Source organism: Eupeodes corollae, chromosome 2 (genome assembly GCF_945859685.1).
Source record: "Eupeodes corollae chromosome 2, idEupCoro1.1, whole genome shotgun sequence".
NCBI classification, from domain to species: Eukaryota; Metazoa; Arthropoda; class Insecta; order Diptera; family Syrphidae; genus Eupeodes; species Eupeodes corollae.
In genome coordinates, this window is record NC_079148.1 from 67481235 (window position 1) to 67504119 (window position 22885).

The 22885-nt window shown below is 33.5% G+C and overlaps 1 protein-coding gene across 4 annotated transcripts in view; it reads left to right on the forward strand.

Annotated features, from left to right (window-relative positions):
* The window catches only part of LOC129947565 (E3 ubiquitin-protein ligase Ubr3), a 69859-nt gene extending 54207 nt beyond the window's left edge, over positions 1-15652 (forward strand). For 2 of the 4 annotated variants that reach the window (XM_056058175.1, XM_056058176.1), the window contains 6 exons: positions 9686-12403; positions 12456-12909; positions 12972-13588; positions 13646-13777; positions 13835-13974; positions 14041-15652. In XM_056058175.1, coding sequence (XP_055914150.1) covers positions 9686-12403; positions 12456-12909; positions 12972-13588; positions 13646-13777; positions 13835-13974; positions 14041-14158 — 4179 coding nt within the window. In that variant the 3' untranslated portion in view covers positions 14159-15652. The remainder of the gene's footprint in view (positions 1-9685; positions 12404-12455; positions 12910-12971; positions 13589-13645; positions 13778-13834; positions 13975-14040) is intronic. The other 2 variants (XM_056058177.1, XM_056058179.1) reach the window with 1 other exon arrangement.
* The last annotated feature ends 7233 nt before the right edge of the window (positions 15653-22885 follow it).

Genomic DNA, 22885 nt, shown 5'->3' on the forward strand with positions numbered 1-22885 from the left:
AATTCTTGTCATGAAAGAGTGCTTTCTCAAACTAGCCGTTCGGATTCGGCCTTAAATTGTAGGTTTTTTCCATTCCTGACAACAGTACTCGCACACAGTAATGGTTGAGAGTTGTAAGTCACTAGGTCCTGGTTACAACGGACTGTTGCGCCACCCCATTTGATTTTGATCTGTTTTAGCCTGTTTTACATGGCGAAGATTATGCACGTATTTTGTCTCAGATAATTTATTTGCAGTAATGCCAATTTACATTTAATTGTGTTTTTATTGTTCGCACTGTTGGCTGTAATGGTTCTGTGCATCGAATTTAAGAAAGATTTCCTAAAACGCTGGGCTGAATGTGACCTTCCTTAAGTTCTACTCTCATAAGAGCTCGTATTACTTACATAAATTCGCAGCATATTTTTATGTTTCACATCTGTTTCATTCAAAATTCAAGAGAGAAGTTAAAATTTGATGATTGAAATCTTGTATTGAAAGGAAATGGGGTCTTATCTGTCTTTTCAACTCAAAGAAGTTAAGGTGGTTAAATGTAAGTAGGCATTACCTACATAGAGAATTTGTAACTTTTATAAAGTAAAGAATTTTATTATTGTAAATTTAAATAATCCAATATTAAAACTATAACATGTAATTGTAAGTAGATATACAGCTGCCAGCAAAAAAAATAGCAGTGCATGGAAAATTATTTTAAATAAAACATAAAACATAAAAAGAGCTTTGGTGGTGGAAATGTTTTTAAGTAAAACTCCTTAAGATTCATTAAAATTAAATTTTTAGTAAGAATGGAATTTAATTTATTGCTAATTACCTAAGCAGTAATCCAAAAACAAAATAAAGCGAGCAAAAAAAAACAGTGATTTTCTTTTTCTATTAAATTAAAATAAAACAAGGGTACAAAAAGTTCTTTTCAACGGTATTTAATTAAATAAAAACTAGTATTTGGAAGCATGACCATAATTTTTTACAACTGCTTCACAGCGACTTTTCATTGACTTCTCAAGTCCCTGACATCTTGATGGTGTTATTGATTGCCAAGCCTGCTCAGCAACGCTCCATAACTCTCTGTTATTTTTTGGTTTTGCCTTGAATAATTCTTTTTTAATATCTGCCCAAAGATTCTCGATGGTATTGAGGTCAGGAGACTATTCAGGCCACTCCATGACCGAAATCCTATTATCTGTAAACGCTTGCCTGGCTGCTCTGCTGGTATGCTTTGGGTCGTTATCCTGCTGGAAGACCCATTTGAGCAGTATTTCTTATTCGGCATATCTAAGCATGGTGTTTTGAAGAATATCCACGTAAGAGTGCTGAATTATAATGATCTAGTATATTATAACTCCATAATAGGGGAAGCATCCCTAAACCATTGTACTGGATCCCCCATGCTTAATTATTTTTGTGGTGTATCTGAGGTTATATTGCATGTTCGGGGGTCTTCTCACAAACTGCCGAAATCCTTTACCACCATAGAGAACCACCTTGCTCTCATCGGTCCAGAGAATGTTTCGCAACTTTTCAGCAGCCCATCCTAAATGCTTACGCCCAAACTTTATCCTTTTAACTACATATATGGTTCATCTTTAAAAGCGGAACATTTCTTGGATTGATTTAGGTTATGCTCCCTTAGTATTCTCCTCACCGTATGCACACCGCACGAAAACTCAAGCTCGTCTGCAATCTCTGTAGCTGCTGATGTAGGATTATTCCTTGAAAATTGAAACACACGTTTTTTATAAGATGGTGTAAGATATTGTTTTCGTCCCATGGTTTCTGCTTTTCCTACAAAGGTAATGGCGTTCCATATCATCTTCGCCGCACAGCCAAGAAGTTCTTCATTCTTTTTATAGGTTTTGCCTTCCAAAACAAGCTTTTTTTATAATTTCCCGCTTCTCCAGTGTGCAGTGCTTGCCTCGACCCACTTTTAATTCATAAATTCAATAATTTTATTACAATTTTAATGGAAAATATAATAGAATAACAGGACTTACTTTTTATCACTTTTGAAATCAAAATTTAATTTAAAACACAATTATTTAAATTAAATTTGTCAATCACTGCTATTATTTTGCTCGCCTAAAATAATGAATCACACTACACAAAGCGCCATTTAAACAAAGCAATGAGAATTTACCCTTAAATTATCACTTGCAACTGTAAACACAATTACTCTGAGTACCAAAATACAATAGAGTTGCGAAAAAGTGGCTGTGTTATTGATTTATGAAAAATTATAGGTTCTTGCCTATTACACTGTAATATATTCTACACACATTCTCGGGTCAAACAGTAACAAACCGATTCGATAAATCCGCTCATGTTTCGAAATTGTTTTAATACACATACAAAACTATTATTAACTCTACATCAATACAAAAGCAATATTGTTACTTTTTATCCTACTCTGATCTGTCTCGCCGTCTCACTATCTCGTCCTCTCCACTGTGGAATCTCATTTTTGTTTGCAACTCAATAAAAATAATATAACTGTAGTCGTAGTGTGCTTTGCATTGCATTTATGTATGTATGTATGTACATGACGTATTTGTATCAAAGAGTAAGAGAGTGCGAATATCGTTTAATTTTGTGGTGTAAATGTAGAGTTATAAAAAATGTGATTTAATTGAGAAATGGAGATTCAAAATTGAAGAGAGTAAGAGACAAAGAAAAAAACATTTAAAATGTACTAATAATAAATAACAGGGTGTTTCACAGCAGACTTGTAAGAGAATGCAATCTTGCGTCAATAAAATATATTGAATTCATTTAACCTAATTTACAAATTGTGTAGTTTAATTAAAAGTACAGAAATCTAAAAAAAAATAAAAAAGTAAAAAGAGAATATACTTCCAGATACAATAAACTTGTAAACCAGGTTTGAAGGCATATGTAAATCCTTTGTTAAGTTGAAATAAAAATTTGTCAAAAAAAGACAGCCGAGAAACTCGCATTGTTTCTCTGTAATTATGAGTAAATGTATATAAATTTGTACAATTGTCATGTTTTTCCTTATCTTTAATATGCTTCATAAGTATGGAATTCCTATAACGAAATTCATAGAAAGCGTATTTAATATTTTGAACATAATTTCATTCGCCTTGATCCCAATGAGCTGCTTCCCGATGAATATCGTTTTCAGCTTCTTTAAACGCAATCTCTCCACCAAAGGAGAGTTAATAATGATTGAATATTTCTTAGTCAACTTATTAATGGTGAAATTGATGCATCTTATTTATTATCTTGATTTCATTTGAATTGCCAGGCGTATTACGTATTGACTTATACAGCCGTAACTATTAGAGGATTGAAACTCTAGATTGTATGAGCATTCTATACTCCCTCAAGTCTTAATTAAATCTAAATAGGTAAAGTGTTACGGAAATCTTTGTTTAGATCCAGTGCTCCACTATTGTAAACGTTTTCTTATATGTTTATATATTATGTATTTTAATTTTTTGAGTGAATAGTTCATGTTTCATGTAAGATATATTTTGTATATTGTGAGTTTTTTAGGCTTCTAAGGTTTCATGAACCTTTGACCGTAGTTTGACACTTGATATAAGCAAACTAATTTATATAATTTCTAAGTGAAGCACCCTGTATTCTAAACGAAAAAGAGCATCAAATCAGATCAAACAAAAACTCAAAAAGTATAAATATGGGCATTAGGGTGGTCATTATCATAATTCTTTTTTTTTTTTCAATGCGCAAAAGTAACACAAATTCAGGTTACTACAAAAGTAAACCCAAAACATTGTATACAAAATCAATAGTTCTCCCACGTAAAGAATCGATCGAAGTAACACCCAGGCAAACGTCAAGTATAGCTTACTCTAGTGGAGTTCGAAATCTTTGGAGTAGTATACATTTTACAAGCGATGACCTAAACAGTAATGAAATGAAGGAAACACTTTCGTTAAATAAATAACGAAAAAATCATATATAAGGGTTTTCATCCTTTTTTTTTAATAAATTTTACTTAAATATAAATTCGCATTAAAATTTAATTCTTAATTGTTGCTCTTTTGTTGTTAAATCCGATATATCATGTCTTTTTTTAACAACGGTATATAAGTTTGTGTGGAAATTTATTTTCTAAGGAAATGGCAATGTCTTTAAAAATAAATTAGAGATCTTTTTCTTAGAAAATCACCTCTTCAAGTTCAACAAAAAGGATATTTTGTTAGGCACTTACCCTAATTTATATTGGTTATTATAAATATAGGGGATTTCCCGTACTTTTATGAGGGGAAGCTGTGACCGGGGCTTTCAAATTATTAAAATTACAGTATTTGTACTGGACTTAAAAACTGACCTACCTTCAGCAGTACTATAACCAAAAAGAGGCTGGGATGCGACCCACACTGATAACTTCCCATCCCGTCTGTCGATTTGTCTTGCTTAAAACTTTGTCTATATGTACTAGTATCAATTTAACCAAATTTGCGTACTATTTTTTATAGATTTTATTTTTTATGAAAAAAACGGACTGTTGGATTTTTATATAAAAATCACTGAATATCGAAAACAATATTTTCTGTAAAATAAAATAAGTTTGAAGCCAATATTTTTAATTTTTGAAAAGCTATTTGAGTCGAAAGTAAATTTTTACCGAGTTTTAGTATTGTTTTTTTAAAGTTTTATTTTTTGTAAAAAACCGTCAATTCGATTTTCTTCAAAATTCTATCGAATGTTGAAAACAATATTTTCTATAAGATAAAATTAGTTTGAAGCCAATATTTTATAGTTTTGAAAAGATATTTGAGTCGAAAATCAATTTTTAACATTTTTTGTTAAATTTTTTTTAGGTATTTAATTTTTTGAACAAAAACTATCAATTCGATTTTTTTTTCAAAATTTTGCTAAATGTTAACAACAATATTTTTTGAAAGATAAAAGTAGTTAAAAGCCAATATCTACAATTTTTGAAAAGATATTTGAGTTGAAAATCAATTTTTACCAACTTTTATAAATTTTTTTTAAGGTTTTTATTTTTTGTAAAAAACTGTCAATTCGATTTTTCTCAACATCTTTCAGAATGCTTAAAACAACATTTCTTATAAAATAAAATAAGTTTCAAGTCTAACTTTCAAGTTTTTGAAAAGATATTTGAATCCATATTCAATTTTTACCAACTTTTGTTAATTTTTGTTCGGTTTTTAATTTTTTATAAAAAAAACTGTCAATTCGATTTTGTTCAAAATTTTACTGAATGTTGAAAACAATATTTTTTGAAAGATAAAAGTAAATTAAAGCCAATATCTCAAAGTTTTGAAAAGATATTTGAGTCGAAAATCAATTTTTACCAACTTTTATTAAATTTTTTTTTTAATTTTTATTTTTTGTAAAAAAAACTACCAATTCGATTTTTCTCAAAATTTTACTGAATGTTGAAAACAATATTTTTTATAAGATAAAATAAGCTTGAAGCCTAAATTTCAAGTGTTTGAAAAGATATTTGAATCGATATTTAATTTTTACGAACTTTGAGTAATGTTTTTTTAGATTTTTATTTTTTATAAAAAAAACTGTCAATTCGATTTTTCTCAAAATTTTATCAGATTTCAAAAACATTATTCTCCGTTGCACAAAATTGTTTTGGAGATGAAATCATATGTTAGTCGTTAAATTTAGGAGGTGACAAATTTTTTTTTCAGTTTTTTTGATTTAGAAAAAGAACCGTTAGATAGATTTTTTTCAAAAAATATACCTGTTTGGTATCACGTTACACTTTATTATATAAAATTTAATTCAAGTCTCTAGCTTTTTTGGTTCGTAAGATATTTAGGGTTAACCAAAATTTTCACCTATTTTTTAAACTGCTATGGTAAAAAAACCACCCACGCAATTTTCTTGAGAGCCCTTTCTGCATCTTTCTGCCTTATTATCTGTTTAACAAAATTTGTTTTAAGTCGATATCTCTTCTGGTTCTTGAGCTATGGACGATGAAAAAAACGTCGCGAACGTACGGATGTACGAACGTACGTACACACGCACGCATACAGACATCTTTCTAAAAATCTTTTATTTCAACTCTAGGGACCTTGAAACGTCGAGAAATGTCAAAATTTTCAATTTGACAAATCGGACCCATTACAATAACTTCCTATGGGAAGTTAAAAATATTCCATTTACCAAGATTTGAATGTTTCGTACGTTTCATTCTCCAAAACCCATTTGTTTACATTGTTGTATTTGTAAAGCAAAGCAAAAACAAAATGGGGAGGTTAATAAGTTTTTGTTTCAGGTTTGTCTATTTCCTTTTTGCGATGATAAAGTCAGTTTTTAGCTTTAGTTTTGAAGTCATTTTGTTGACAGCGAACCAATGTAAATTTTTGTTTTGGAAAAAGCATCTTTACATCAGTTTAATATAATTAATTCACTCATTTAGAGCAATCACTACGAAATTCTTTAAATTTCATAAATACCTTCGGATTATTGTATCAAAGATGCGTTCGAAGAACCATCAAGTTAAGGGTGCGAGCGCAATTTATTCTAATTTTAATAAATTTTCGTTAATGAATGGCCCAAATTTTTTTGCAAGTAATTAAAATCTGTATTGGTTTGTTATTAATGATTTAACCTTGCAACTATACATTTTGATTAATAAATATTAAATTAAAAAAAAAAGTTATAATCGAAAAATACCTTATCCATAACATTCTTCATTGATTGATGCAAGGAACTCCAATGTTTTTAAAAAAAATATTCAGAACGATTATAGCTAACCTGTTAAATAAATGCAGAGCAAATAAAATGCAAATTTTGACGTTCATCACAAAATAGAAACGTCAAAAAATCGTTCTGAATTCATGCACAACTCATTCAGTAGATAATGTAATTGACATGAATGTTTAATGTTGACGTACAGAAGTTTTTTTTAGTAAATTCCCACAGTTTAACGCAAAATATAATTTTCATTAATTCCTTAAAAATGTTAAGTTACCAAAGTTCAAGTTTACTCATCATTGTTTGAAGGGTATGTTTGGTAAAATTGCTGCTTATAATGAAAACAGATGAATGAGTTTTACGGATCTATTTTTTTTCTTAATATAATAAATACTACCCGTAGATTACATTTTATAAATGCAGAACATAAAAGAACATATACATAAACAATAGTTTTCAGATGTTAAGCAGAGGTTAGCGTAAAAAAATATTTTCGAGAAAGCCAATAATGTTTTAGGTATGTTCATTAGAGAAATTTCCGCTTAGGCTAACCTTCATCAACTTTTTAGAAACAAATTTAGCACTATTTATTTTAGCAATTTTATTTAGCAATTATTTCAAAGCATATTTAATTGTTCACATTGTAAAATGTCTAGAAATGTTCATATGCTACAAAATTCGTAATTCGTAAATTCGTAAGCATAGAAGATAACATTATTTAGTCGAGAAATATGGATTTTGGCGCGTTGGCCGGTTTTTTTCTTTTGGGTGTTCGGTTTCCCCATACTGGAATAAAAAAAGTTACTTAAATCTATTTATTGCACTCATTTATTTGGTATTGTGTGTAACCATATTACCTATTTCTATTCCTTAAAGATACTTTACACAAAGCAACTTATTTTAAAAACAAAATTCTAACTTTAACATAGTCCGTTAAAAAGAAATGTTCATTAAAATGTCTGCAAAAAACAAATCTTAAATTTGGTCTTGCAATTATCGAACTGCATAAATGATGAAAATACTAACTGTTCGCTTAAGATTGTTTTCCAATTGAAAACTAAGCCACTTAGAGCAAATAGATTTTTACTTCAATTCAAGTGACTTTTATTTCCTGTAGATATATAACATTGTATAGTTTGTTTTCTTAATATACTAATTTTGTTTTGAACTTACATTTAGTTTTTTCTTACAATCTTCTTCTTTTTTCTTTAATTAATAATTACAATAAGAATATCAAGTAGCTATATAATTGCGGGAACTTGCTCCGTCTCGTTGAACGTTTCTTCTCAAGTGAGGTTATTGCACATTCTCTTTGTCTGTGCAAAAGCAAGATGGCTGCGCCGGATATTTTCAGTGCTTACCATTATCGGCATTGCCAGATTTGACAATAACTAATCTAATTGAGGAATCTGAACTAGGTAATGTTGGCAACGGAACTTCACAAGTATGTTTCTCGGTGCATTGTCTGTACAAAATAATACGAAGATACCCGCCTACTGTTTCAACCTGAACTTCTTCGCCAAACAAAAAATGCTCTAAGCAAATTACAGCTGAAAAATTTTTCTGTTTTGTTGTTTTACAAAGTATTGAGTTACAGTTTTGTCCATTTTCAATTTTAATTAACCAGTTGAACAAAATACAGCACTAATAAATCATTAAATATGTATTTGGTCAATTTTATTTAATTTAATATACAATTACAACATTTATTTGGACTTAAAATAAAAAGCTATACAAATCTTTCAATTTAAGACCATGTCAGCACTTCAGATTCTGTTGGTCCAGTTTTTTCGTTTTTAAACGAAGGCCAAAATGAAGCATTTAGGTGTGCATGAGGACTAAAATGAAGAATTTTTATCTACCGGAACACTAAATGTGAGAATGTGTTTCGTTTTTGCAATCATTTCACTCACATTTAGTATGCAGTTAGCTTTTAGGCAAACCGAAATGTAAGTCTGAGATTCCCATCTTGTTAAATGGAGTTGATTTGTTAGTTTTGTATATAAAAAAGAAATGTTTGTTTGCCTTTCATTTCTACTCTTTTGTTTTCGATAAGTGTTTCACTTTCTCAAGCTTCAATTCTAAAGAATTTTAAAAGCAAGCATCTAATGGATGCAACAGATGTTTTTCTTAGAGTTGCAGTTTTCAATCTGGCAATACTTTTTTCGGAGAATCTAAATTAAAAAAATATATTTTTGCTCTGTACAATATGTGAGGGGAACTCTGCACATATTGGGTGTTTTATTTTAAGGGTTTCAAGAAGGAATACAACATTATGGCCAAGAATTAAGCTATACGAATATTATAAAGATAAGAGTATGTAATTCATTTCTAATTTTAAAATGGGCAAGTGGCCACCGAAGCTGGTTTAAATAAATTCCAGCTGAGTTACAACAATTTTCTACTACTTCTTTTAACAATTGGGGCTTATCTGCGTAAACAACCGACTTCGCATAACTACACAAAAAATAGTCGAGCGATGTAAGACATGCCACAGGCTCACCTAGTAAAAAAATTGCAAAAGTTATTCAGGAGTTAATCCATTCATTATGACCTGCAAACTGAACTGAGCTTATATCAAGTGACAGCTGTCAAAAAGACCAATTTGGAAAAACTATTGTGATGTTTAAAACCGCACGTCAAACAAAAAAACAACCATTAACTTCATTGTTTTTTTTGGCAAGGTTGGACTCTTTTAATAATTCAGTTTAATCTTTAATCATTTGTTTCTAAATGGAATCAAAAAAAATGTCCAAACAGCTTATTAACCTCTTTTGCACCATTGACATGAATTCATGACCGCAACTGCACAAAAAAGCGATTGCCTTAATTTCTTCCTCAGTTGATTCAAGCCATGGTTCAGATTTTATTTTAGGGAATTCCTAACAATTAATTTGTAGCTACACATTTTCATTTCTGATATTTCCGATCTTTTGAAGCTGCCTTAGATACCTAAATTCCCTCTCACTTCAAATGTAATAACTAATTGATCATTTCTTCTTTTCTTTTGTTTTAGAGCTTCTTTTATGAAATTCTAGCTGGAAAATGGGTTCGAAATGGATTGCAAATAAAAGGACAAGCAATGACCTACATCCAGGCAAATTTCTGCAATTCAATGGCAGATATGGATTTATTCTTCCTTCAAATATGCGCCACAAATTTGCCCGATTACTTCTTTTTGACCAATGCCATTGACCTATTCAGCGTTGGCCAATGGCTGGAAATGGCCCCACTCAAATCCCCACAGAAAATGGAACAAGCCTCAATGTTGGAGGGCTTTTTAACGTTTCTAGCCACCTTAGTGACATCCCGAACTAATCTGGGCAACGACGAAGCCACTCAATGTATCATAGAAATCAGTGCACTATTGGCTACTGAAAACAAAACGCATAGCCAATTGCTGGAACTTATGCCGGAACGTTCTGGAAACGTTCATACGAAGAATTTTGAGACGTTTCTTAAACAATTATCCGTTTACAAGGCACCTTCGTCGGGCTCGGATAACCTAGAACAGGGATTGTTCACTCCAATCGACGAAGTTTGGGAGAACTACTACGATCCGCTGCATGTATTGCTCCGTGCAGTACATCGACGTGATTTCCAAAGCTCGCTCGATAGGTTCACCAATTTTGTCAAGTCCAAAGGTAAAATGCCGGCAAGCGGAAATCTCTGGCCACCATTTAGACTTCCGAGGCCAGTGGGAAAGGCATTTGGTGACCCATGTCGGATTTTGAATTCCAGAGTTTTTCACTCGACCATTCTGTCGATATTCTTCCGAGCGGTACATTCGCGAGATGTATCCGAGCACTTGCTGGCCTTGGCTGTATTCCTTCTGGAGATTGCAGTTGAAGTTAGTGACGAGCCCAGCAATGGTGCCATTGTAGAATGTGAATCGGCCTATCAGCAAGCGTTTTATTCATTTTCGCGCAGAGATCCACCAAAATTATTGCAGTGCTTCCCCACAGACAATCTTTGTGAGAATCTACGCCATGTAGTTGACAAGTTATCACTAAAATCGCAGGAACCACAGGTTTCGCCAGCCAATTATCGTTCGAATCCTTTCTATAACGATATTGATTTTGACGTGGACAGCGAGACGCTACCCATGATCGTTGGAGGAGAAAATGAAGCGGGAGCATCTGTATCGAACTCTAATAACTCTCTGGCTGTCCTTTCCATGGAAGTCGCTTTGCCTCAGGATCTTTCGGTGGTTCCTGAAACTTCTCTTGTCATCCGAAGCATTGATGACGACAGCGACAGTCAAATTGAAGACTCCCACTCTTTGGCTCTACAGCCCATGAATAGTATGCCAACACGTTACACCCTGCAGCCCATAGCCCCGCCGGAATCAGGAATGGAAGTGGCCATACGTCGTGACCTGGGTCTGGCTACAACAAGTGATGGAGCCTCAGTGACTACTTCAACGGTAGCGAACCGCCAGCCGAGTGAAATGTTTTCCCCGACTACGCACATTGCTGGTGGCATGTTGCTGCCCTTCCAACGAGTACAGCCTGTCGCTGTCCCTAGTAGCAATTTAGACATTGTTCCCTCCAATTCTCTTGGTGGCAGTGGTAGTAGTGGTTCACGTCGAACTTTTGACTCAGGCAGCCGAATGAGGAACGTGGAACACGCTATCGGACTAAATAAAGACGAAGTAATCATCGAAGAGAGTATCCTGTCGTTGCTGTTGAAGTTGCATTCGCAACTGAGCGGCACGCTGGATAGTTTCTCGTTGAAAGACGGCGATGATGACAAGCCTGGTTCATCAACTATGGATGTTGACTGTGATGAAGCAGGTCCATCGCCGTCATCTTCGTCGTCATCCTGCTCGTCATCGTCATCTAGTCAACGGCACACCAATACTCGAGATATTCGAATATCTGATTCTCGGATCGGTGACGGGCCCTTCTTCATAGGTAATCTTCTGCGTAAAGTAGCTAAACGGGACGAAAAATGTGCACAGAACATCGAAGAGATTCGTAGCCGATTATGGCCGAACCAAAGAGAGAAACAAGCCGAACAAAAGGCCCGGGAAACAAGAGAAAAGGAGGAACGGTCTCGAAGAGCAAAGGAGCGACAACGCAAACTAATGCAGGACTTTGCCAACAAACAAAAAGAATTCATGCAAACTGCCGGCCAGAGCATGGAATGTGGCGACGACGAAGACGACGAGGAGTACGAACAGCCTCGTGAAAAGGAATACGATTGCATAATCTGTAATTGTACCAGTGCCAGTACAGACGCAAACCCCATAGGTTTAGTAGTTCTTGTCGAATCGAGTGGTATTGTCGGACATCGTAGGAAAGTGTCCGAACGACTACCACTTCCACTAAATCTTGAAGATGAAAAGAGGCTTAAGAACAGCAGTATCCTTGCGACTGACTTTAATCGACGCAACAGAATTTTAAGCGAAAAATTCGGTGAGGAATCTTGGTATCTGTCAAATAATTTAGGTTACGAAAACGGAGTGTATGTACAGTCGTGTGGTCACCACGTTCATTTGAGTTGTCTAGATGCATATCTGAAAACCCTGTACGCCACGCAACGGCAACATCTTCACGATCGGGGAGAGTTCTACTGTCCTGTTTGCAGGCAGCTGTCCAATTCGGTTCTTCCACTAAATCCCCAGTTGGATAGACCTGCGCCTGTTGTGCGATCGGGCACGCAATCTTTCGGGACGCTAGTCTTCGAGCTGATGAACTTAATCAAAGAAAATGAGAGACCACCGCTGAGAGTAAGTTCTGCTGGATATGAAACATAGCTCATTGATTTAAAATTGATTTCAGTCTTTTAACACGTTCCACTCTTTTTCACAGACGACGACTAAGCTCTCCGAAGCGATGGGTCGTGCAATGGAAGACATGACGAACATAACTCATCGCAAAATCAATCGATTTCCTCCGACGTTCCGAAGTCTGTTTCTGTTTGTGACGTCGATAGCTCGAACTAATCTAGAATCCGAAATAATTCAACGTGGTGGGACACTTTGTTCCAATCAATCAACGCGTTACAAGCCCAAGCGGGAGTGTATCGTTCCATTGCTGCACGTTCTATCTGTCCATGTGAGAGTACTCGTTGAGTGGCCGTTGTGGCGTTCTTGGGCGTCTCTGGCTGGTATGCCAGTGATCGACTCAGCACCCGTGCCTTCCCACTGCAAAGAATTCATCCCTAGTCTATTCGCTGACCCCATAGCGTTGCTCTTGAAATTCATCCTCTTGGCACCGCTACATTTAGACCAAGGTAAAGTATAACAAATTCATCAATCAAAATGATGCTAACTATAAATGATCTCGTCTCTTTAGTTTACTTTAACTGCATAGTGAAAGTTATGTACAACCTATTGTACTATCAGATCGTTGTTAAACTATGCGTCGCTCTGACTGATCTCGAATGTGACTTCATTATGGAAAAATACAAAACCCGGAGTAACACTACTCCACATCTGGGTAAAGCAATGGCACTTGTTCTCAGCCACACCGATAGACTGCAGAGATTGCGTCGTGATTGCCTACCGGCGTCAATTGATCAATCTGGACCCATCGAAGTGAATCTCAAATCGATGGAAACACAGTTGCAGACGTTATGTTTACCATTTTTGCGTATCGCTGCTTTGCTAAGACATCATTTGTATCGCCATGAAATGCCAGAGATCTCAGCTCCGCCATTAGAGTTCGTACGACTAGTATACTATTTGGAATTGGTCACCGATAGTATGGATTGGGAGTGTTTCAATGCATCAAAAGGACTGTCGTTCATTCCCGGTACTGAGGAGTCGTTGCCACAGTTCTGGTGCGAACAATTAGTTGATGTTCATCCACCAGTCGAAGCCATTCGTGATTTTGTGATAGTCAATCAGAATATTGCGTGGCAACAACCAAAGTTGCTTGGGCTCCCTAGAGAATATGAGCGTTTGTTTACGGTAAGTTTATTTTCTATACAAATAATATATGTTTATAATATTTGTATTAATTTTTAGTACTATCATGAGAGACCATGTGAAAATTGCAATAAAGTGCCAAAAGAGAGCTCCATTTGCCTGCTGTGCGGAGCAATAGTTTGTCTCAAGCAAAATTGCTGTGCTGAAAATGATTGTTGTGAAGCAGTTCGAGTAAGTTTCAATTTGTCTTACATGTTTTTGTAGGTGTTTATTTATGAACCTTTTTAGCACACAATTTCTTGCGGCGGTGGTATTGGCATCTTTTTAGTTGTCACATCGACATACATCATAGTAATAAGAGGTCGGAGAGCCTGTTTATGGGGATCACTGTATTTAGATGATTTCGATGAAGAAGATCGTGATTTGAAGTAAGTTGTTTTCTTTTATGTTTTTAGAAAAGCGCGTTTTAATAAATTTTGTATGTTAACTTTTAGACGTGGTAAACCGTTATACCTCAGCCAGGATCGATTCAATCTTCTGGAATCTCAGTGGCTCTCTCATAAATTCGCCCACACAAAACACACTTGGGTCTTTCATCGTGATCTGTTGTAAATAATAAATCAAATTACAAATACATACATCTCTTTGACCTTCGATGGAGGTTTGAGTTTTAAAATCAAAACGTGGATTATATTTCTAAATCATAAATAGAATAAACTGAAAATAATTAAAAATAATAAATATAAATGTTGACATTGGATTTAACCCTATAAATAACAACTATACCTACTTCTTATCACTATAAAACAAAGTTACTTACTCCTCAATACATTGTTATAATACTGAACCTACCGCCACTTTATCGCTATGAAATGTATAAATAAACAAAAACCGTAATAGATGAATTTAAATATGGTATATCTTTATATAGTTTATTATTAATCCAACCAAGAGTAACTCGAGTAATGTCTACAAATTTACATACGTCTCGTCTTACACATAACTCTAGTTAAAAATCCCTTATTGATGTCACAAAATCTTATCTCTAAAATGCAAAAATAAAATAAAAATAGATAGAAACCGAGAATGAAATAATTGACATATAAATGAAAATAACGGTTAATTCCCATTTATTTATTTATTAATTTAACAAAATAGATTTACATTAAAAGGTTGATATAATATTATAATATAAAAAGATGAATAATTACTGTTCATAGCTCTTACTTAAGTTGAGTCGTTTTTCTTTTGTTTGCACAAGTCACATTTTATTTGTGTCTTAAGCGTTTCTAATCTTACTGGCAGCTTAGTTTTTATCATTAAACGCAATCAAAAAATTCGACTTGCCAACCATAATAATTAATTATGAATAAGGGTTCATTAAAAAACAAGTATAATAATAATAATAAAAAAAGAATTAAAAAAATTGTTATTCCTCTGTGTGATATTCGATTTAATATTAAAACAAAATACAAAGACTTTTATTAAACATTTATTTCGCAAAAAAAAAAAAAAAAAAATAAAAATAAAAGGAAGACAAAATATAAAAGAGAACTAATACGTTTATGTCCCTCTGTATCACCGATTATTTTATTTAAACAAAATATTAAGTTTTCATTTTTGTTTTTTTATTATTTCATTTATATGTATTTCTTAGTTAAAAGAAATTTTAATATGAAGTTTTTTTGTTCTTTTAATTCTTGAAATTTAATTTATATAAAATTTTAAAAATCAAAATTGGATTAAAACAATTCTTATAACAACAAAACAATTTTAAATAAGACATTTTAAGAAGATTATAGATTGTTTTATTTATATATATATTTTTTTAAAATTGAGAATAATGTTCTGTTACATTAATTTAACATAAAATAAAAATAAAAATGATGTAGTAAAAGTATACATATATATATATAAATATATATTTACATTATATAAAAATAGAGAAGTAAATACAAAAAGAGAATTATGTATACAACCACACATTACAAATAATAACATTATTATATTTGATGTATCTACGAGAACTATGCCTAAGTATATAATAACTAATTCAAAAAATGAAATAAAGTCAACAAAACAATAATATTGTTACTCGCTTTAAAATGTGTTTTTTTTTATTTTCATCAATTGTTTCTTTATTTGGTCCTAATTAAGAGAAGCGAAAGTTTTTGAAATTACGCCAACTTTTTGAAAAAATAGATGTTAACCCATTTTAAAGTCGAAATTCATCCATCTTAATTAGCTCTATATTGGATTTCTCAAACGTTCGCTTTAAGTCGAATGTTCGATTCGCTTCTCGTAATAAGTTTTTAACGAATCGAGGGAAGTATCAGAGAACCATAAAGTGACATCTTTTAGAGAAATTGGAGACATTTTTGATTTAATCAAACAGTAGACCCATGCATGCGGTTGCAGAAAACTATGTTTCCATTTGGAAAGCGAAAGTTTTTTCCAACAAAATGTGATTCTTCTAGTGGGTTTTGAAAGCGACAGGCGTGATAGTGGCGGATTGCAACAAAATGTAAACAAAAATAAGTTTTATTTGTGTGTGTGTTTTTTTTTTAAATATATTAAATTAAAGATATCAATTAATTATTTTTGTTAAATATTTAACGATTTTTTTGTTTGATTAAGGAGTAACAAACATACCTCCACGAAGCAATTTGCGACCCTCGTAGAATTCCTAAAAGAGAATAGCGGAAAAGCAAAGGGAATTCTAAATGCTCCCGAATAAAAGGCCAATATCAGGGAGCTTTGCGATGAAATCACGGTTGTGCTTAATAGTCTTGGACCTCCAGGGGGTTATTATGAAAAACGAAACTCGTTCAAAATAACGCTTATTCGTTAAATTGCGATTAGAAAAAACGATTGTAAAGGCACTAAATCGTCAAATTGCGATTAAGAAAAACGAGAACCGTAAAAATGACGATACTCGTATTTTTATTTACCAGTGCCTTCAGCTCTCGTTCAGCTTTCGTTTTGGGGGTAGATGTCAAATGTCATTTATTTTTTTGTTTTTGTTTGGTTGGTTTTTGTTTTGTTAAGTGCGCAAAAAAATGTAAGTGAATAATAAATAAAATTGTCAAAAACTTACAAATAAGTTATTTCTAACCTTCTAGGCCTACAACTAATGCTAAGCAGTTGGATTTGCTGGTAGCTTTTATGGAAACCAATCCAAACATAGCAAAAAATTACTTGCCGACGAGTCAAGCCAAAGCCAAATCCAAAATTCTTTGGAAGGCTTTGACTGATAAGCTAAATGCATTCGGTCCTCCAGAGAAACCAATGGAAATAGTCGCAGTGAAAAAACATTTTATAGAATTTATGCAAATTACATTTATTTTTGAAACTTCCTCGACTTTATTTATATTTTGACATTTGTTAATAGGAAGTTAGTTGCTCACTGAGCTTTCTCTCAGTTTCGTGTTCATAATGAATACAAATTCTATTTGCATTGAAGGTATGGAAAGATTTTAAGTATCACATAAAGGATATATCGCGAGGAAACAAAAAATCCATGCATGGGACAGGAGGTGGACCGAACAAACAGCATGTGTTCTCGGTCTTAGAAGAAGACATTATTGCTTTGCTGGACTTAAACACCCAGGTGTGTGGTCTCAAAGTAAGGAAATTTGGAACAGCAGATGCTTTTCCAACCAGAGAACCTTTTAAAGAAAAAATCGTACAAATACGTCAACATCTTTTACCAGAAACCCGTCAACTATTTGAGGAATCTGAAATTTTACTGTCAGAAGGAATAAATGAACAACCGGAAAAAGAAAAATTCGACAAAGAAATGGAAGAGCATGCACAAAAGATACCAACTCGCCACACTAGAACTTCTGCGGCAACATCAAAAAATTGTTGGAGCTGAAAGTGAGGCAAAGAGGTAGTGTTTTTTTGTTTGAAATCATCTTTGATTTCTTTAAAAACGTACACAAATGCTTCTCGCGATAGTCGAAACAATTTTATAAACCTTATTGAACAAAAATCATTAAAAAAAATTCAATTTGGAAAAAGATAATTAAATACGCACTCTTTGGGGGGAACATCAAGAGACAAACCCCCCAATTTTTATATAGTTTTCTTTGAATATTTAAATAATTAGCTTCTTTTCGCTTTTGAAATTAACTCAAAGCGAGGGCGGTCGAAATTGAATTTTCGCTTTCAATGCGATTCGCCGCGCTTTCTGGAATCAGCCTATGGAGTGACGAATCGGAATTCAACCGGTTCAGCTCAAATGGCAAAAACCTCCGTTTGTCGTTTAAAAATAAAACTAAAGTGGGAGGCGCAACAATCCGTTTGAGAACTATTTATGTAGGTCCTAGTGACTGACAACTCTCAATCATTCCTATGTGCGAGTACTGTTGTCAGGGATGGAAGGGACCTACAGTTTTAAGCCGAATCCGAACGGCAGATTTGAGAAAGCACTTTTGATGTCAAGAATTACTCTTGGCGAATTTGTCAATTCCTCGCAAGAGGCAGTACTCGTGAAAAGACTTTAGGTGCCATAGGCAGGGATCGAACCCAAGATCTCTCGCATGACAGTCCATCGTTTTTTTTTTTTGTAAATTCATTTTTATTAATTCAGCCTTAAACCTATTTTAAAGCTAGACAAAAATTCATAAAACTAACCTTAATAACCATAACTTACAACTAACTTAATGGTCCCATACGGACACTCTAAGTCCAACAATAATACTCAATTCTAATGCCTTTCGTCCCTAAGATCTATTTTACTGTAATTCATTTTATTTATTTTTGTATTTATTAGAAAATTTGAAAAAAAAATAATATATCGATATTTTTTTTTTATTTTTACTTATAAACTATTTAAAATAAGGTCCTTGATATAAAACTTAAAGCTAACTTAAACTAACTATTCTACCTATAAACTACTTAAAACTAGAACAACCACAGCAGCAAATCTAACATTTTTTGTTTTTCATATTTTGTTGTTTTTTTTATATTCCATGTTTTTTTTTTCATTTTTTTAATTTTTTTTTGTGCAACCATGCCTATTCTTCTTAAAACTAAACACTAAAACTATAAAACAAGTGTGTAAGCCGGCCAAGGCTCAAAACCCCATCCCGCTCTGGCAATGTGACCTCGAACGAGTTTTATTACGAAATTGTCAATTCTGTTGATTCGAGCCCCGTTTTATAGGACCTCGTTGGAATAGTAATACACATAAGAAGAGGATGTTCGATATAAGCCGGTACAGCCAGCGTCGTAAACACTGCCGCTCGAACACCCGAAACTTCTCCATCTGGGAAGGGGCATTCCATCGGAATAACCATCATGCCCCGGGTACTACACGTTTGTCGTTTACAGGCTCAAAAATAGAATCCTAAATACACAACGAAGACGATGGAGCTTCATAAAATTCAAACTTGAAGCTTTGGGAAGGTTTGGCAGGTTCAGACGGCATAATGAACTTGAAAGTAAGGCAAGTTTCTATTTATTACCTGATTGGCCATCTGCCAAAAAATTAGATTTCAATTTAGGCAAGTTTATTGGAAACAGAAAAAATGTCTGGGTAAGGAAATTATTCTCAATGACAGAAATGTTTAATGAAGGCTATAAACGATCTACCGAAAAAATGCCAATTATTGGTTCTAATGATACAAACCAATGATAGCCATAACTGACCTCTAAAAACTATTACCCAGTTTCCAAACTGTCCTATTATTATTTGAAAGAATCATTATTCTATATTTTTAAGCTGACCATACACGACTGAGAAAATGAGCTAAAGGTGGCCATAGACGACGAACATGCTCGCCGAACATGCTCGTGCTCGCCAGATATTCGTCGTGTATGGGCTAGTTCGCGAACGGCTCGTTGTTGGCGAAACATTTCGATTTTCTCGTGTTCGTTGGTTTCAATGTTCGCCGTGTATGGCCATGTTCGCGAGCAAACCTCATTTTTGCTGTAAACTTCGTTGAGTGCACATCAAAAAATAAACACATGGCCACAGCCAGCCGCGATTTTATTGAAGAATTCATCGAATTCTTACGAAATGAGAGTGCTATATGGGAAGAGCAACGACTTGCTCCTTATCGCACATGATGTTTACTCTTTGAAGAATCGGAACGAAATGAATGTTCGCGAACAGTGTTCGCCGTGTAGGGGGAAATGCAAACGAGCATGTAACGGCCCAGAGACGAGCCAAAATCGACCGTGTGTGGGGAAACTGAGGTGACTTAATATGGCTCTTTCGATCCATTCAGATTTTCAGCAAGTCAATAATCAACGAATTCGAACCCGGTTTACCTCTGTCGTGTGGTAAATGAACGAGCCAAGTAGTTCTGTTTGATTACACAATTGGACAACTATTTAACTATCTATAGTTCATTTTATTGTTTTATATTTTTCTCTAGACAAATTTTCCGGAAGAAGATAGTAAACACAATAACCATTTTCAGTAATTTTTCCCAACTAAAAACTTCGTAATTTAAGTATGCTTTTTTCTAAACAAATAGCGGACAAATCCTTTTTTTAATAATTGTTTTTATGTTAATCAGCACAGGGATGGGGCTAAATGTCTCTGATACAATTGACTCGGTCGTATACGGCCATCCTTACAGAAAATAACAATTTTTCTTGCTGTTATTGTTATTTTTTTCTATTCAACAATGTCTTTTATTTTATTATTTCATCAGCTAAATGCTCTTCAAAAAAGTGAAAAATTCAAGTTTATCATGCATTTAAAAATAAATCAAAACAGGTAAAAGAAGGCATAGGACACCTTTTTTATAATTAAGAACTCCCATCTGAGTTGTATGTATGCTATTCGCCTCAGAGCTTGATGACAGTGGACTCGTTATTATTATTATTATTATTATTATTATTATTATTATTATTATTATTATAAGCTTTTTATTGCCTTATCATTTTAAATACATTTAAATACATCTAAAGATACAATTTTTAAATGTTTTAATTCGAATTTTTACAAATTATTTGATAGAATGATACAAATTACAAACATAGAATTATTAATTAGATAGTGGAAAAGTAAGATAATTGATATTTAAAAGGTTGGTTATTTATTTTTTCAATTTTTATTATTAGTGGTCCATAGGTCTCGAATTTTCGCCTCACTGTACCAATTTTCGTTTATTTGGCAAAGATCGTCGCCTGTTCGTCTCTTGCTTTCCGGTCTCCATTTTGTTGCCAACTTTGTCCATCTTTGAACCTGTAGTCTTGAAATATGTCCTGCCCAACTCCATTTTTGTCTTTTGGTTCTATCTATCACGTCAATTATTCGAGTACTGTTTCGGATGTCTTCATTTCTTATCCTTTCACTGCGTCTTATTCTGATGATTTTTCTTTTTGGATTGACAGATCCTTTTTGGATTTACAGATCCTTAGCTGGTCAAGAGATTTCGTAGTCAAGTTCAGGGTTTAAAGTCCATAAGTAAGCACCGGCAAAATAGCGGAGTCGAAGAGATATTTTCGTGTTTCTGCACTTTGGTTCAGTTCTAAAATCAGTTTGAGGCTCCAGAATTGTTTCCAGCTGTTTGTGATGCGTCTGTTGATTTCTTTTTTCTCTTGGTCCTTAAAAGATTTTAGTTGTCCTAAGTATATGCAGTCCTCTATGTATTCTATTTTTCATGATCCAGAATTATATCTTCTCTGATGTGGTTGTCATCACTTTTGTTTTTGATTTGTTGATTTGTAGTCCATAGTTCTTGCACAAGCTAGTACAAGAAATTGTATATGTTAAGCTTTTGTAGATATTAGTACTATATCGTCCGCAAATCTTGGATTGTTTAGAAGATGTCCACATATCCTTATACCATATGCAGTTCATCTTTTGAAAAATATCCTCTAAGACTGCACTAAATAGTGGTGATGAAAGCGGGTCTCCTTGTCTGACGCCTCTTGTTATTTTAAATTTACGTCCTGTACTCTCTGCTTTTATTTGTGCTACATTATGTTTGTATATGTTTTTGATAGTCCTTATAACGTTTGGGTCCATATTTTGATTTTCTATAGATGTCCATATTGTTTCGTGTTCAACGCTGTCAAATGCTTTACTGAAGTCTATGAATAAAAAGTATATTGGTTGTTGAAATTCTTGCTCTTTTCAATTAGTTGATTCATCGTCTGTAGATGGTCTGTTGTTGAGAAACCTTCTCTGAATCCAGCTTGTTCCCTAGGTTGTTTTAATTAAAATCTTGTTTAATGTTTCTGTATAGATTGTTTTTGAAAACAGCTTAAAAATTGTCGAAATGTTACTTATATGTAGGTCTATAGTTGTTCAAATCGTCTTTTTTTCCTTTTTTATGTATAAGTGTAATGGTTGTTTCTCTCCATTGCTTAGGGATTTGCTGAGTTTTTATGATTTCGACAGTGGACAGTGGACTTATAACAATAGTCACTCCGTAATTCGTAATTATCAAGAATTAATTTCAAAGCACACAGACTACCCCATCTACAGTGTAGATTACTACAATTCGATAGAAACTTCCAGATCTTTCTGCTATAGAGATGAATCAAAAACTAACGAATAAGTCAGGGCGGGTATTCTAACCGACTAGAAATAAGTTTCTTATTAAGCTTTCCCAATCGTTGTATAGTGTTTCATGCGGAACTTTTGGCTATACAAGAAGTCTTGTCCTGGCTTAAAGAAAACGCGATATCATCACCTGACATCCGTATTTTCTCAGCTCTGTCTACTAACTCGCTACTTGTAAACTAGAACGAATCGCTATATGGAAAACCTACGTCAGATGGAATACAATCACTACCTTTCAGGCAACGAAAAATATTTGCCCTACTCTAGATTTAAAGCTGTATGAACAGTTCTTCATCTCCTCTGTACATCCCCTCAAAACGTAAGACATACCTAAGAGAATTTTTCTTTAATAGAAAACCATCTCAACACACAAATATAATTAATCTTTCAAGTTTCATAAATACTCCAAGATTCTTGGCCAGTACATTTGTTCTAGTTATAACTGATGCTAGCTTAAAAATAATTTATGCTGGTGCCCGATTTCCGGGATCAGTCGACTAAAGATTGTTCCAAAGTAAGTCAAAAATAACATATCATTGATAAATACATTTTTAATAACAAATGTATCTATTTTTGATTTGTTGGTATGTTTTCAATCGACCAAAATTAATATGATTTAAGCTTTAACTTTAACCGTGGTTATTGACTCACCACAACATTTTGCCTTCAATAATCTCTTTTTATCTCTCAGTAGAAAGATCGTTAAGAGTGATTAAAAGTCGGTTTAGGTGCATATCACGTCAAATATCCACTACTCGCCTGAAAGAGCAGCTAAAATTGTTTATGGCATATATTTCGTGCACACAACG